We start from the raw sequence: 15,944 nt of genomic DNA, 5'->3' as shown, positions 1-15,944 counted from the left end.
CTAAAAAGACTCACACACTTACACATACATGCTGTGACAGGATGTGGTCATGGTTTGTGATAAACATCAACCCTTGACACACATTACAAGCTGCAAGGCTGATTTTGGTCAGTATGTTGGGCTGACTATAAAAACAATTTGTTTACATTCTCAATCTTTTTGCAGGTTCAGTTACACCAAACGTTTCCGTGCGCTCAGGCGCTGTGTGAGTGAGGGGGGCCACCGATCTGAGCTCAATGGTGCTGAGGAAAATTTTCACCAGGTTTGTCCAAGTTCTGTAGAGCAGAGTACTTCTTTGAGATCTGTGTGCTAATCTAAACTCTGTTACCGTCAAGGCCAAACATGGGACCACGGAGCAGTGGAGAATCCTTCAGCAGCCGCCACACGAGGGTGAAGATGGGACGGCTGCTCCAATGAAGACCAGGCTCCGCAGACACACGGAACAGGAACGAGAGCGAGAGATTAGAGTCAGGCAAACGGTGCAGGAGACGAGAAGTGCTCCCACCTCACCCATAGATCCTGTCTCCCCCACCGATGTCTCCCCCTATCCAAAACCAGCTCAGTGGTCGGTGGATCAAGTGTCAAGTTTTATATCCAATTTACCAGGTACAAAAAAACCTCTATCTATCTATCTATCTATCTATCTATCTATCTATCTATCTATCTATCTATCTATCTATCTATCTATCTATCTATCTATCTATCTGTCTATCTACCTATCTATCTGTCTGTTTGTCTGTCTGTCTGTCTGTCTTTCTATCATTCTGTCTGTCTGTCTGTCTGTCTGTGTCTGTCTGTCTTTCTATCATTCTGTTTGTCTGTCCGTCTGTCTATCTATCTCTCTGTCTGTATGTCTGTCTGTCTGTCTGTCCATATATCTGCCATTTGTCTGTCTATCTATCTATCTATCTATCTATCTATCTATCTATCTATCTATCTATCTGTCTGTCTGTCTGTCTGTCTATATCTATCCATCTGTCTGTCTATATCTATCCATCTGTCTGTCTCTCTATATCTAACCATCTGTCTTTCTATCTATACGTCTGTCTGTCTGTCCGTCTATATCTATCTGTCTGTCTGTCTGTCTGTCTATATCTATACGTCTATCCATCTGTCTGTCTGTCTATATCTATCCATCTGTCTGTCTGTCTATATCTATCTGTCTGTCTGTCTGTCTATATCTATCCGTCTGTCTGTCTGTCTATATCTATCTGTCTGTCTGTCTCTCTATATCTAACCATCTGTCTTTCTATCTATACGTCTGTCTGTCTGTCTGTCTGTCTGTCTGTCTATATCTATCTGTCTGTCTGTCTGTCTATATCTATACGTCTGTCTGTCTGTCTGTCAATATATTTGCCATTTGTCTATCTGTCTTTCTGTCTGTCTGTCTGTCTGTCTATCTATCTATCCGTCTGTCTGTCTGTCTGTCTATATCTATCCATCTGTCTGTCTGTCTGTCTGTTTGTCTGTCAATATATTTGCCATTTGTCTATCTATCTATCTATCTATCTGTCTGTCTGTCTGTCTGTCTATATCTATCCATCTGTCTGCCTGTCTGTCTGTCTGTCTGTCTGTCTATATCTATCATCTGTCTGTCTGTCTATATCTATCCATCTGTCTGTCTGTCTATATCTATCTGTCTGTCTGTCTGTCTATATCTATCCGTCTGTCTGTCTGTCTGTCTGTCTATATCTATCTGTCTGTCTGTCTCTCTATATCTAACCATCTGTCTTTCTATCTATACGTCTGTCTGTCTGTCTGTCTGTCTGTCTGTCTGTCTATATCTATCTGTCTGTCTGTCTGTCTGTCTATATCTATACGTCTGTCTGTCTGTCTGTCAATATATTTGCCATTTGTCTATCTGTCTTTCTGTCTGTCTGTCTGTCTGTCTATCTATCTATCCGTCTGTCTGTCTGTCTGTCTATATCTATCCATCTGTCTGTCTGTCTGTCTGTTTGTCTGTCAATATATTTGCCATTTGTCTATCTATCTATCTATCTGTCTGTCTGTCTGTCTGTCTATATCTATCCATCTGTCTGCCTGTCTGTCTGTCTGTCTGTCTGTCTATATCTATCCATCTGTATGTCTGTCTGTCTGTCTGTCTGTCTATATCTATCTATCCGGATATCCATCTGTCTGTCTGTCTGTCTGTCTGTCTATATCTATCCATCTGTCTGTCTGTCTGTCTGTCTGTCTATATCTATCCATCTGTCTGTCTGCCTATATCTGTACGTCTGTCTATCTGTCTGTCTATATCTATACGTCTGTCTGTCTATATCTATACGTCTATCTATCTGTCTGTCTGTCTATATCTATCCGTCTGTCTGTCTGTCTATATCTATACGTCTGTCTGTCTGTCTGTCTGTCTATATATATATATATATATATATATATATATATATTTATATATATAACCATCTGTCTGTCTGTCTGTCTGTCTGTCCATATATATCTAACCATCTGTCTGTCTGTCTGTCTATATCTATCCATCTGTCTGTCTGTCTGTCTGTCTGTCTGTCTGTTAGCTAGGTTTTCTCAAGCCAACATAAAATTTATCTTGACAAACTTTTTCCAAACTTAGTTCCATTATGTGAATGTTAGCAGTACTATTTTAACCCACCTCTATAATTTAAGGGTGTCAAGACATCGCAGAATCCTTCAGAGCCCAAGAGATCGATGGGCAGGCGTTGCTTCTTCTGACCGAAGACCATTTGATGAGCGCCATGAATGTCAAACTCGGCCCCGCTCTCAAAATATGCGCCCGCATCAACTCCCTGAAAGAAGGTGGAAGATAAAGAGAATGAAACCGAGACACAAAAGACGCTAGGTATATCCTTGTGGACCATAAGAGCACTTGCCAATAGAATAGAGCCATTTTGTGCACTTTAATCTTCAGAGATTTATGCGATTAATTTCATTGTTATGAGAAAGCTTACATGTATTTGCTTGAACTAAACTAGCAAAACCTTACAGTTCTTGTAAACTTAGCCTCTGTCTGAAAGCATGGTAGCAATATAATGGTCTCAGTCTGTGCGCGTTTTACAGGATGTATATTTAATCGCAGTAGGAGCGAACAGTTAGCATCTCCTTTTTTGTATAGGTAATCATGATCAGGGTCAATGATTTTATATTTTTGGCTGAGAGTAAAGGAGATCACTTCCTGTGTCAGCGCGGAAAGGTTTGACTAGAACAGAAGTGCTGTTATTGTGTGCATGTCCCATTGTATATATTTTCCTATCGTATTCCATATGTATACATGTATAACAATGCAGTGTTCCGTGTGTATAAATTAAAAAAAAATGTTTTGTGAAGGATTTGTAATATTTAATATATTTGTCTTCTAAGGCTCTAGAAAGTACAAATGCGAATCATTTCAAGTTTATAAACATTTTTAAACAACGTTTGAGATACTGACATAAATGACATTTTGTGAAATCTCCGCAGTGGTACTGTGTAAATCAGACAGGCTGTCAAAGAATAAGACAAAAAGAAGGTACCGGAAGGCAATCGTTTTAAATCAAGGCAGTGAAAAGGTGCCTTTTTTATGAGACCTTATGAAACTACTGTAGGCATTTTGCTGAGGCAAGTTATGTACTAGATTGTGTCATCAAGTGTTGTTTCTCATTGTTACATTACATTTCTTGTGCAACTTTTGATTATTTAATTAAACCAACTACATTTTGTTAAGGAACTTTGAATTGGTCCTTTATTGTACTAAATTCTTTGTTGATTTGATTTTTGTTTTTGTCCTTGTACAAGTGTATCTTCAACAGGTGGCAATGAGTTCAAAAGTTTGGGTCAGTAATTTGTTTCTTTTGTTTTGTTTTGTTTTTGTTCAGAAATTAATCATTTTGTTTCTGCAAGAATTTCAAAAGTTCTATCTATTCATCAAAGAATCGTGAAAAAAATTATCATGGCTTCCAGAAAAACATTAAGTACTACAGCTGTTTTCAACATTAATAATAAATGTTTCTTGTGCAGCAAATCAGCATATTAGAATGATTTCTGAAGGATCATGTGACACTGAAGTAATGGCTGCTGAAAAATATGCTTTGTCATCCAGGAAAAAAAATATACATAAAATAAATAAATGCAATAAAATCTCGTTAAACAAAAGAAATCTTACTGACCCCAAACACTTGAACAGTAGTGTATAAATCTGTTTTCTGTCATTTAGAAAGGGTGATTTTTCTAAACTTGGTATGAGTCATCATAAAGCCTCCAGATATGTGTCTGATGTTAAATTGGTCTTGGACAGCATAATATCATCTAACCCACTAGATGGCATTCTCGCCCAAAACAGTAATTCCATACTTTCTCAGAAAGCGTGTTTTTAAAGTGTTTTAAAGTTCTGTTGTAGTTTGTGAAATATTTTACCGGCTATTTAATTTGTGAGTAAGCCTAAAAATAAAACACTGAGAGAGAAAATGAAAGCAGAGATTTATTATCACTATATAAAATCAAAGATGTTATTCTCCAAGCTTTGAGGGACGGCGATTATGACGTATGTTGCTGTACTTTCTTCTGATTGGCTGAAAGTTATGTTGGCCACGTCCACTATAAAAAAAGTAAATTTATCAAGTGGACTGTTTTCACGGTCCATTCTCAAACTGTTGGTATGCTCATCTTCTCCATAATTTAGGATCAGAGATATTTAAATATTTTCAATGTTTTTCTATTAGTTTTTTTTTTTTTACTTGAATACCATAACATCTTCTCTGCAAACACATATTCAGTCAGAATGTCCCATAGCTGTCACCTGCTTTGTGGTTTTTTAATGAGCTGCATCGGCTGGACTGGTATTATAATAGCGACATCAACAAACGACTGGGTGGTGACCTATGGTGGTGACCTGTAAATACGGCATGCACACCTGCAGGAAGATGGATGAACTGGAGACCAATGGCTTGTGGACAGAGTGCGTCATCTCTACTGCTCTCTATCACTGCATCTCACTCAACCAGATCCTCGAGATGCCAGGTTTAACATCATTCTTTTATTTGCATGCATTCTTTTTTCCCCGCTTTATGGATTTTACACAAATCGTAATTTAGTTAAGTTGTTTTTTTATTATTATTTATTTACTAACTCTAAAATAATATGTGAGTTGACAAGTTCGATGGAATTATTAAAAATTGTGTATTCGTGCCCTTTTTATAATGTGTATATATAAGTGTTTCATTTTTATTTTAGTTTTCTGTGTGTGCAAATTCTAGGTTGTCAGGGATGTTGAATGCATTTGTTGTTGTGTTTGTGTGAAGCTTACATCCAGACGTCTCGCGCTCTGATGGTCTCCTCCTCTCTGCTCGGTCTGCCGGCTCTGGCGCTCGTGCTGCTGGCGATGCCATGCGTCAAACTGAGCCACGAGACTGAAGACAGCAAATACAGACGCGCAGTCCTGGGGGGGACTACTTATACTGTTCATATGTGAGTTATTACTGTATTATTCATGCTTATTAGGGTCAGACCGTCAGCTTCAGGAAGAGGTGTCATTCAAAAAAAAAAAAAAAAAAAAGACATTTCAATGGTCATTTCTTAAAGGGGTAGTTCACCCCAAAATTAAAGCGCTGTCATTTATTAACTCAAATTTTGTTACAAAATCTGTTCACTTTCATTGTTACAGAACACAAAAATAGTCAATAATGTGCTACTTGCTTTTTTTTTTTTTTTAAATGAATGAAAGTTTAAATAATATAAAATTATCAAAAAAAGTTGTTTTGTGCATTAGTCTTCTGAAGTAATATAGGATAACTTTTTTTTGTTTTGTAAGTCGTTATATAGTCAGTGTGTAAACCTGAGGGCTGGATCAGTCATTTATGATTTGGATCAGTCAATTAATTGAGAAGATCTACCTCACAAGAACAACTTATCACAACTTCACTCATGAGCTCTCATGTAAGCGCCAACAAGAATTATGTTCAGTGAATGTGTTATTTAAATTTTTAAGTGTACTGTCCTTTAAACGTATTACTCGATTCTAAATTAGATACAGCCATGGTACCATTTCCTGCAAAGGACCTCTTGATTACTCATGAACCTTAAATAAAAATGTGTTAAATTGTTGAAAATGTTGCAGTTCTAAGCAAAATGCTTTATGTTGTCCTCTGGTCGTTCATATCAGGCTTTCAACAATCAGGGCTGAAAATGTCCTTGACTGAAGTAACTGTAAAACATCCAGAGATTTCCTACATCCTGTTAGAATGGGAAGAGCCAGTCATGGTCAACTCTCCGACCCGTTTGTACAGGTGGCTGGTTTACTTTTGGCTTATCAGAAGTAACCTTCAAATCAAGAAGGATTCTTGATTTGAGAACAGTCAAGCATCGTTTCTCCATTCCAGTCAAGTCAGTTTGCTATTCTCCATGATTGTGGTACTACATTATAGTGGCCTTCCTCTTGTTTTCAGCTCTGTGTGGGATGGTGTCGACGGTGTGGTTCCCCATCGGAGTGCTTCAAGAGGACGGCCTGATGTCGTTCGGATTCTCTCTGTATGCTGGATGGGTCGGTTCAGCCCTTTGTTTTTTAGGCAGCTCGGTGATGATTTGTTGCTCAAGGGCTGACGGCCCAAATCAAAATCCTGAAAACCGCTACTACTACTCAAAACACAGCGGAGTTACCAACTCCAGCCCTCCTATTAACAACCATGCCAAGAGCGCACATGTGTGAGAGTGAAGACACACTGGATAGGACCACAGGCTCCTTATCTCATGATTTGAACACACCAATCAAATATGTGAACAATTTGTTTTCTACTACCATGGTCTGACTGCAAACATGTGAAGATTTTGCGGAGACAGAGAATTCAGTGGAAACTGTTCTCTAAAACTTGCAGATATTTCAACATCAAAGGCTTTGTTTGAAAAGAATTCAAAGGGAAACAGTTCTGGGTTCCTTAGGCATGTTTTTACTTTCGTAGACGTTGTGCAAATAAGCTTATTAGATAATGCCAGCATTTACAAAAGCATGTACACCCAGACAGACATATACTAGACAGATGAACAGGAAACCTGTGTGATTAAATGACCAGATGTCATCTGCACTGTTTTCCTGATCTCCTCACAGTTTCCTGCACACAACCAAGGAAATCAGCATTTGATATTTGAGAAAAAAATCTCTGTAAGAGGATAACCGGTCATTTTTCTGGTCTCATATAGTTGAAGGTTGATTTACTGTGGTAATGTATTATTTTAAGCGCTATTTGGGGGGTTTGAAGACATAAAAGCTACCATTCAGTGTTATGCATATTGTTTGTATTAATCGTCATATGTCATCTCAATCACAAATGTAATGAGAACATGAACTTGCGAAATATTTTTATTACTGATGACACAAAAAAGACACTGTGTTTGTAAAATATATTAATTTTAATATTTCATTTGAAATATATTCTTTCAAACATGTAACTGTTGATCTCTGTGTATAGAAATGTTATAGCTGTTTGGAAGAAAGGTAAATATCTTCATGCAGACCTAAACAAGGGTGAAACCACAAGGGTAAGACATTTCTACAAACCAACATAGAAGGAATTCGATATCAATGTCGCAAAATATTTTGAGAACTATTAAGCTTTCACAGGGAGCCAATCATAATATTTCCCCCTGAAATTCAAGGGAGAGCTTGAGATTTTAGATCAAACACAGCTGTGGAGAAGATGCAAGGTGAAAAGTCCACTCAGTGCATCTACAGAGGGTTTCTGCTCATGTCGTGACAACTTGCATGAGTTTCTGCTTTTAAGAGTCATCCTGAGTATTTATAAGGAGAAGACAAAGGCCCTGCTTTTAGGATCGAAGTATGATGAAAAAGTGAATTTAAAACGAACACTGTAACAGCAGCTCACATGAGAAAGAAAAACTAACTCTGTTAAATATCTAAGTAAGCATATATTTGATTTAAGTAGAATAACATTAAGGAGCGGCTATTTAAAGGCACTTATGAAGCCTCAATTAAAAAAAAAAAAAAAAACGGTCTAAATATCCCTCTAGATAATCGCTTATCTGTCACAAGGTGCAAATGCATTTTTACAAGTACCTGTTCTAGAACAAATATTTTTCAGTTCACTAAGAAATACACACAAAATGTTTTAATAATTAGAGAGACATTAAAGAACACCTTCAAATCTAGAAAATCCTTCAGTGACTGATTTTGTCAAGTAGAATGTGTTCCTGGACTGACGTTTGTTCCTCTCAGACAAGCACATACTAACATTAACCATTGTTATTATTATTTTTTCATTTTTAACTGATTTTATTAATGGATTTGTTTAGGCGTAGTTTTTGTCTTTTGGCAAAAATATTGTTTCAATTCATATTGCCATGTCACACTAATTTATTAAATAAATTAATAAAAATAAAAAAAATGTTTTAAAGTAAGCATGAAATGAAAATGCTTAATGATCTTAATGATCTTCTTGTAAACAATTTATTTTTGCTTTTTTAATCAAATTTCGTAACATGATTTTTCCATTCACTCGGATGTCACTATATGTTGCTTCCATTTCATTCTGACTTTAAACATATATTATCAACAGGGTATTTTAATTAAAATGATCTAATTTATTGTCATAATGCACATTTTGTCTTTAGTACTTATTACAGTATTGTTGCATTAACCTAGGAACATATTCTATTTGCCAAAATCGTGGTCACCCAAATCCAACCTCCACTGCGACAGTAGTTTAGTGTATATTGCTCACTCAGGTGAATACTCTTCATTTTCCAGCTCCTCAAATCCTTTATTGGTCCTGCCTTTGCTTCTGTAATTGTGACTGTTGGACGATCTCTGGTAATGTTTCTGATTGTCATACTCCTCAGCTGCCCAGCCCTGGTACTGTCCGTCCTCTTCGTCCTCCTGAGGAGGGAGGTCTTCATCGACATTGAAGCTGTCGTCCACCTCTGTGTCATACCTCTGGTAGGAGCTGGCATGAGCCGCTTCCTCTCTAGCGCTGAGTTCCAGCGAGCTGTTCCACATCCCGTAGCTAAAATAGATCAACACACCTGTAGGATGAAGAGATGAGGACAGTTAAGAATGATCATTCTAATTATATTCTAATTTTATGAGAACAGAAGTGCGCACCATGACTACATTAACAACATAAAGGAATATCTTTGGAATCACTTTCAGAACTGCAGTGTGCAGCTTATATAGTCATCGCTAAAGTTATCATTTTTGGTGTAAATGGGCCCTTACAGATGATTGAGAATATATGGAGTAGAGCTGCATGATTTTTTGATAAAAATTGTGATTGAGCTTTTGAATGTTAATTATTTTTTGTTTTGGTGCCAATAGTCTCACGGGCAGTGCACCAACATATAGCACCGTTGCGCTTCAGTCATCCTGAGTTCGAGTCTCGGCATGGACCTTTTCCGATCCTGCCCCCCTTATTTTACAGTGAAATATCACAATAGTTGTATTTATTATTTTATTTGGTTTCTAAATATTTAAGTAACATTAAATAATATGTAAATAATTTAATATTGCAAAAATAATACATGTAAATATATATAAATATTAATTGTAAATAATATGTAAAGAATATTGTTAATACACAATTCTTTCCCTTTTATTATTATTATAAATACATGTTTAATAATTTTTTTAATTATAAATGAAATATTTTTTTAAATAAAACATTTACAATTATTTATTTATAATCCAAATAAAATCAACAACAACACAAAACCAGAAATACGACTATTTTAAGTTTTCATTGTAAAATGTATGATTAAAGAAATATGAAATATTATTAAATAATATTTTATGATTTAGTAATAATAATTACTACTAATAATATTACTAAATCACAAAATATTATTTCACATTTTTATATTTTATTTAAACAATATATTTACAATCAAAATTTTAAAAAGAAAGAAAAAATCCTATTGTAATATTTCATTTCAATATTTAAAAAAAAGAATTATAATAGTCTCAATTTCTTAATAGTTAATTGATAATGAGTAAATTACGAGCTGCGTACTTGTAAGAACTGTTCTGTGCTTAACTTGCAACATGCACTTATATTTATTATATTTAATCGCAGCCTTTGCAATTTAATAATCATACAGTTATAATAAGTTTTATTCTGATTAATCATGTAGCCCTAATGTTTAGCATACACAAGAGAAGGTCTGGCTTACCTAGTGAGCACCACACCACAAAGCGCACCCAGGTGATGCTGGAGAGTTTGAGCATGAGGTAAATGTTCACCAGCATGGCAGCGATGGGCACAAAGGGCACACAGGGCGCCATGTAGGGCAGCTTTTTAGGGCTCTCGGGCTGCCGGAGAATAATAATAACCAAAGTAACCATGAGGACAACTATAGTCATTATAAAAGGTAATATTGCCCAGCGAGCTCCTCCTGAGACCTGGTCGAAACCATAGATGACAAGCGTCCAGAGAAAGAAGGTCAAGATGAAGAAAAGGAGGACACAGGAAGTAACAGTACGTCCTGTTGCAGGAGTGGGCCTATCGCCCAAGTTTGGAAGTCCCAAACGCATCCGTATAGTATAATAATGAGACCCCAAAATGCGTTTCAAGAGACTATTGGAGTCGTCCACCTCAGTGCCATTATCTCCAACACCGTAGCCAGAACTATCCGACTGGTAACCTCCAGAGTCTGATTTTTCGATCAGAGTTTCATCGTCTCCGTTGGAGGGGAGGTTCTTGGACCCACAGGGGTTGTCGGTGTACTCTTCTCCGTCAGGTGAGTTCATGTCCTTCTCACTAGCTGCCATCATTTCCTCCTTCCTCTTCCGCTCCTCCTCTTCCTCTTCAGTAAGGAAACTGGTGAAGCTGTCTCTGTCGGGCTGATATCGCAGAAGCAGCACACATACTGACACCAGTGTGTAGGCCAGCAGCGTGCCGATGGACATCATCTCGATCAGGTCCCTCAGACTCACCAGAAGAGCCAACAGAGCAGCCAGAGAGCCTGACACAGCACAGGCCAGCACAGGCGTCTCGGTGTGCGGACTCACAAAGGACAGGAACCTGGAGCACACACCAACAAGCCAGAGTTATTATAGAGAAATAAAACTAAAACCATAGAAAACGTTGTTACTTGAAGTAAAATCATCGTTCACATAAAATACAATTTCATTTCAGCCATTCCCAAGACAATTATATGAAATCTATACAGACATTTGAAAATAATGACAAAAATATATAATAAAATGGCTGAAACTGTAACTAATTTTGTTCTGATAAAAATTGTGATCACAATTTAAAATGTGATTTAATCATTTAAAAAAAAACATGTTTGCTGTGCTTGTTTTGTAGGGCTGGCCAAAATCTTGTGATTAAAAAATACTTATACAAAAAAAATAAAAATAATAATAATAATAATATTAATAATTAAAAAAATAATAATAATAATAAAACCTGAAAAAACATAAAACAAAACTAACTAAAACTAACTAAAAAACATAATTGTGGGTTTTTATGATAAAAACTGTGATGCACAATTTGAGCAACATTTAAAAAAAAAGAAATAATATTCAGATAATTTATTTGTATATTAAAATAAATAATAAATGTTGCAATAACCTACAGAAAATTTACTAAAACTTACTAAAACTTACTAAAATAGAAATTTTTAATTTTCTAGGTTTTCTTTCGTTGAGTTTTATTTTGTGACTAAAAACTAAATCTGCATAAAAAACGAATACAAATTACAAAAGAAAATAAAAACTGGAAAAATTACCAAAAGCTACAATTATTAAAACTTTAACTTAAAAAAAGCTATTTTCCATTTGTGATTTAACCTTTAATAAAATAATAATAATAATAATAAATCCATGTTTGCTTCATTTGTTTGAATAGGGCTGCACAATTTGGCCAAATCTTTGATTAACTGTAAATTAATTTTAAATTAAACATATTTACACTAAAAAAAAACAAAAAAAACAACAACAACTAATAACTATTTGAACCCATAACAAAATTACTCAAATTAAACTGAAAACAGAAAATATAAATATAAAAATATGGAACTAAAAATAGCACAAACAAACTTGGGATAAAAAGTTTGTAAAACATGCATAGCATAAAAAAAGAAAACATATACACATATACCTGAAAAGCAGCCCATCTCCTGCCATGGCATAGATGACTCTGGGCATAGGGAAGAGAGATCCCAGCAGGCTGACAGTGAGTCCTGCAACAGCGCCCACAGCTACAATATACTTCCCTGCCAGGAAGCCGTGAATGGCAAACATCTCCATCAGCGGGGCATCGCCATCAATCCGGTTAAATGGCACCAACAGCGTCAGAATCACACTCACCTCAGACGTATAAACAGGTAGAAAGCTTATTATGTGGAAGTTTTCACAACAATTTAAAATATATATCACAATCAAAAATCACAATCTCAGTCCAGAACTTATTTCAAGGTGTGGCAATGAATGGATGCCGAAGGACGATTCATCCAATTCCATAGCACAATAAGAAAGCTCATGATGCATTTAATCTGTCTCAGGAGAGTAAAAGCAAATTGCTTTCAGATTAATATTTGAAAAAGGAGGTCTTCAGCTCTAGGGATCAGAATAGGGCTTAAATAAATTACAGGCCAGGTCTGAAGTGCTTGAATGATTCATTGAATTGTTTGAATGAGCAATGTAGGCTGAAATTTTTGCATATCTTGTACACCTATTTTTTCTGCAGTGCCTCTCAAGTTAGGTTACAAATTATAGAATCCATGTTTATTTTATAAATATCTTTCAGGCTATCTATAAGCTGGTATAAAAGCTTTCTGAACCAAATGTATGATGATCCCTATGAGAGGCACATGCTTCTTAAAGGGATAGTCCACCCAAAAATGAAAATTCTGTCATTAATTACTCACCCTCATGGTGTTCCTAACCCATGAGACCTTCATTTATCTTCAGAACACAAATTAAGATAGTTCTAGTGAAATCCGAGAGCTTTCTCCATAGACAGCAACACAACTGACATGTTTAAGGCCCAGAAAGGTAGTAAGGACATTATTAAAATAGTCCATGTGGCATCAGTGGCTCAAGCGTAATGTTATAAAGCTATGAGAATCCTTTTTGTGTCATTGTCTGACACGTAAGAGTAGAAATTGTTGAATAAAGTTGTAATTTTTTGTCTTTGCACATAGAAACATATTTGAACGTGTCAGGTCTGTTGCTGTCTGTGAAGGATCAGAAAGCTCTTGGATTTCACAGAAAGGTCTTACGAGTTTGGAACAACATGAGGGCAAGTAATTAATGACAGAATTGTACATTTTTGGTGAATTATCCCTTTAAAAAAAATAAAGGCCACTAAATGTTTTCATATTTTCGTATTACACAGATCCATTTGTACTGAGTGAGAAAAGCCATAATCATGATATTATAAATGCAACTAAAATGTATTATTATGTCATTAAACAAAGTTAACTAATGTCTTCTCAGTTCAGTATTTGGGTAAGATAGGAGTCAGTTTACTCACAGAGACGTACGCTGTGAGACAGGTGACGAGAGACGCGGTTATGGCATACGGAATAGAAGTGTCAGGGCTCTTGGCCTCTTCTCCTGTGGTGGCGATAATATCAAAGCCAATGAAGGCATAGAAACAGGTCGCAGCTCCTTGCATGACCTAAAGAGCACATACAACATTGATCTTTATTTTGTAGAATGCTCATTTTGCTAAACATCACATGCACTGAAGACAAAGAGTAATGCATTTACATTCTTACCCCTGACCAGCCATAAGGCAGAAACCTCCCATCTTCCCAGTTGGCTCCAGAAAGGAAAAACAGTCCAGCAAGCACCATAAAGACCCACACGACCAGGTTAACAACATTCAACACATTATTGAAGCTCACAGAGTTTTTCACCCCAAAACCCACGATCACCGTCACCACCATAGCAATCAGCAGAGCCAGCAGGTCTGGATAAGATTCCTCTCCCTTACCTGGAATGAGGCAAACGAATGAACTGTTTGAGGAACATGAAGGATGGATAAAGCCCACATCAACCACACAAGTGATTTTTAGTGTCTGATTACTAGGATGGACACTCACCCAGGCCATTCATTGTGCCAAGATGGTTGATCATGTAGCGGCTGATGGTGTGATTGGCTAAAGAGTCGAACATGCTGCTCAGAGCACTGGCCCCTGCTGCTGTGCCAATCAAATACTCCAGAATGAGATTCCAGCCAATGAAAAAGGCCACAAATTCTCCCACTGTGACATAACTGTACGTGTAGGCGGAGCCTGTTGTCTTAGGCACTCTCACACCAAACTCAGCATAGCAGACACCTGTGTGAAACTCACTGAGATTAGCTGTTTGACCAGTTCAGAATACAGAAACACATTTAAAGTCAATGTCTGGAATTTTATAGATGTTAATTTAGGTCTCATCTTATCGTTTTTATGTTTTTGTTTTTTTATTAGGGATTTAATGACAAAACTTTTACTGGCAATGTAAAATTATTTATAATTATAATTTATGTAGAAATTATTATTGTTATTAGAAATAATAATAAAAATTATAATATGCTTAAATATTTCAATATAGTCTTATGTTTTCATTTTTTGAAAAAATATTCACATTCATAATTTATGCAGAAAAATATTATTATTAAAAATAATAATAACATTTATTAATGTTTAAAAATAATTAGTATTATGTTTTTATTTTCTGTTTATTAGTAAAATAATTGTGGGAATATGGTATATTTATATAATTGTATTTATTTTTAAAATGTATTGAACATTTTTTTTTATTGGCATCACAGTAAAAAGTTGGCCTGTGTTTAAAATTCAATAATAAATTCACCATTCTGTTATTTCTATTTTGTATTATTATTATTTTATTACTCTATTTCAGTTCCATTCTGTTATTTCTATTTTGTATTATTATTATTTTATTACTCTATTTCAGTTCATTCAGACTGAGTCTGGTTCTTGGACTGACAGGTCTCAGTCTTGTGGTTCTTGGTCTAGAACTGGGTCAAGTCTTGGTTTGGTAGACTTGTATATATATATATATATATATAAAAAAAAAAAAAAATATATATATATATATATATATATATATATATATATGCACAGTATACTGTATATAAAACATGTAATTGTCAAGCTAACTTGACAGATAAGAGGCCTATTTATGTTATAGCATCAGCAGTGATTTTTGATGTCCTAAATTCAAATGCAAACTGTTCCTAAAATCAAAAGTCATAAATTCTCACCTGACAGAATGGATGCCACAGCTGCAATGATGAAGGACAAGATCACTCCAGGTCCTGCCATTTCCTTAGCCACAAGCCCAGCGACCACATACATGCCAGTGCCCACACAGCTGCCCACCCCGAGTGACACCAGATCCACTGTAGTGAGCACACGGGCGAGCCTGGTGCCGTGCAGGTCATCTGAGCCCTCCTGCATGGAGTCCACAGGTTTAGTGCGCAGGATTCGAGAGTGGAGTCCATACCAGGACGACTCCCACTCAATTCTCCTAGGGTCCAGTTTAGCAAAGACAGCGCTCATCCTCCAGCACAGGAAGACTTGAATAAAAGAAGGGTGAGGTTTGTCTTCAGTCTCTCGTTCCAGGTGTTTCCTTTAAACTTGTCTTGTATGAGTGTCTCCTGCTTTATTCTTTGCTCCCTCCTCTCTCTCTCTCTCTCTCTCTCACACACACACACACACACAGGCTCAGAGAGGATCCATGATCTGATCAATCATCATAGTTCTCTATACAAAATCCGCAATGACATCCTAAAAAAAGAGCATGTTATTCGCATATTATCCACAGATAATGAAACATAATCAACTCAGACAAAACATCATGCTAGGTTTAATACTGCAGAGCAACATGTTACAATAGTCAGACAATAGAATGTGTTCCTTCATTCACTTAGGTGAAATGTTGCTATGGTGGCACGTCTCATTAAACTTGCAGATTAGCATATGGAGAGCATCAGATATCCAGTGGACATTGATAT

General features: G+C 36.2%; 2 protein-coding genes and 1 pseudogene across 2 annotated transcripts in view; 2 read left to right on the top strand and 1 right to left on the bottom strand.

Annotated features, from left to right (window-relative positions):
- Positions 1-3,690, top strand: part of LOC113042411 (polyhomeotic homolog 3) — a 28,119-nt gene extending 24,429 nt beyond the window's left edge. Inside the window, exons 12-14 of the mRNA XM_026201271.1 lie at positions 166-262; positions 336-606; positions 2,635-3,690. Of these exons, the coding sequence (XP_026057056.1) occupies positions 166-262; positions 336-606; positions 2,635-2,795 (529 nt within the window). The 3' untranslated portion in view covers positions 2,796-3,690. The remainder of the gene's footprint in view (positions 1-165; positions 263-335; positions 607-2,634) is intronic.
- Positions 3,691-4,627: 937 nt separating this feature from the next.
- LOC113042417 (claudin-11-like) lies at positions 4,628-6,686 on the top strand (annotated as a pseudogene).
- A 1,962-nt stretch (positions 6,687-8,648) lies between these two features.
- On the bottom strand, positions 8,649-15,875 carry slc7a14b (solute carrier family 7 member 14b). The gene is made up of 7 exons (XM_026201272.1): positions 15,192-15,875; positions 14,020-14,256; positions 13,693-13,910; positions 13,446-13,592; positions 12,069-12,277; positions 10,135-10,985; positions 8,649-8,991 (listed from the first exon to the last, which is right to left on the bottom strand). Exons 1-7 carry the CDS (start codon positions 15,487-15,489, stop codon positions 8,687-8,689), a joined length of 2,265 nt encoding a protein of 754 aa, XP_026057057.1. The 5' UTR covers positions 15,490-15,875; the 3' UTR covers positions 8,649-8,686.
- Between the last annotated feature and the right edge of the window lie 69 nt (positions 15,876-15,944).

This window comes from Carassius auratus, chromosome 24 (assembly GCF_003368295.1).
Source record: "Carassius auratus strain Wakin chromosome 24, ASM336829v1, whole genome shotgun sequence".
Lineage (NCBI taxonomy): Eukaryota > Metazoa > Chordata > Actinopteri > Cypriniformes > Cyprinidae > Carassius > Carassius auratus.
This window is presented reverse-complemented; position numbering and strand designations above follow the sequence as displayed.

Coding starts and splice junctions, on each gene's coding strand:
- slc7a14b (XM_026201272.1), bottom strand. CDS start 15,489: ATGAGCGCTGTCTTTGCTAAACTGGACCCTAGGAGAATTGAGTGGGAG. Junction 14,257..15,191: donor TGTGGCATCCATTCTGTCAG/GTGAGAATTTAT, acceptor AGTTTCACACAG/GTGTCTGCTATGCTGAGTTT. Junction 12,278..13,445: donor GTCTCACAGCGTACGTCTCT/GTGAGTAAACTG, acceptor TATACGTCTGAG/GTGAGTGTGATTCTGACGCT.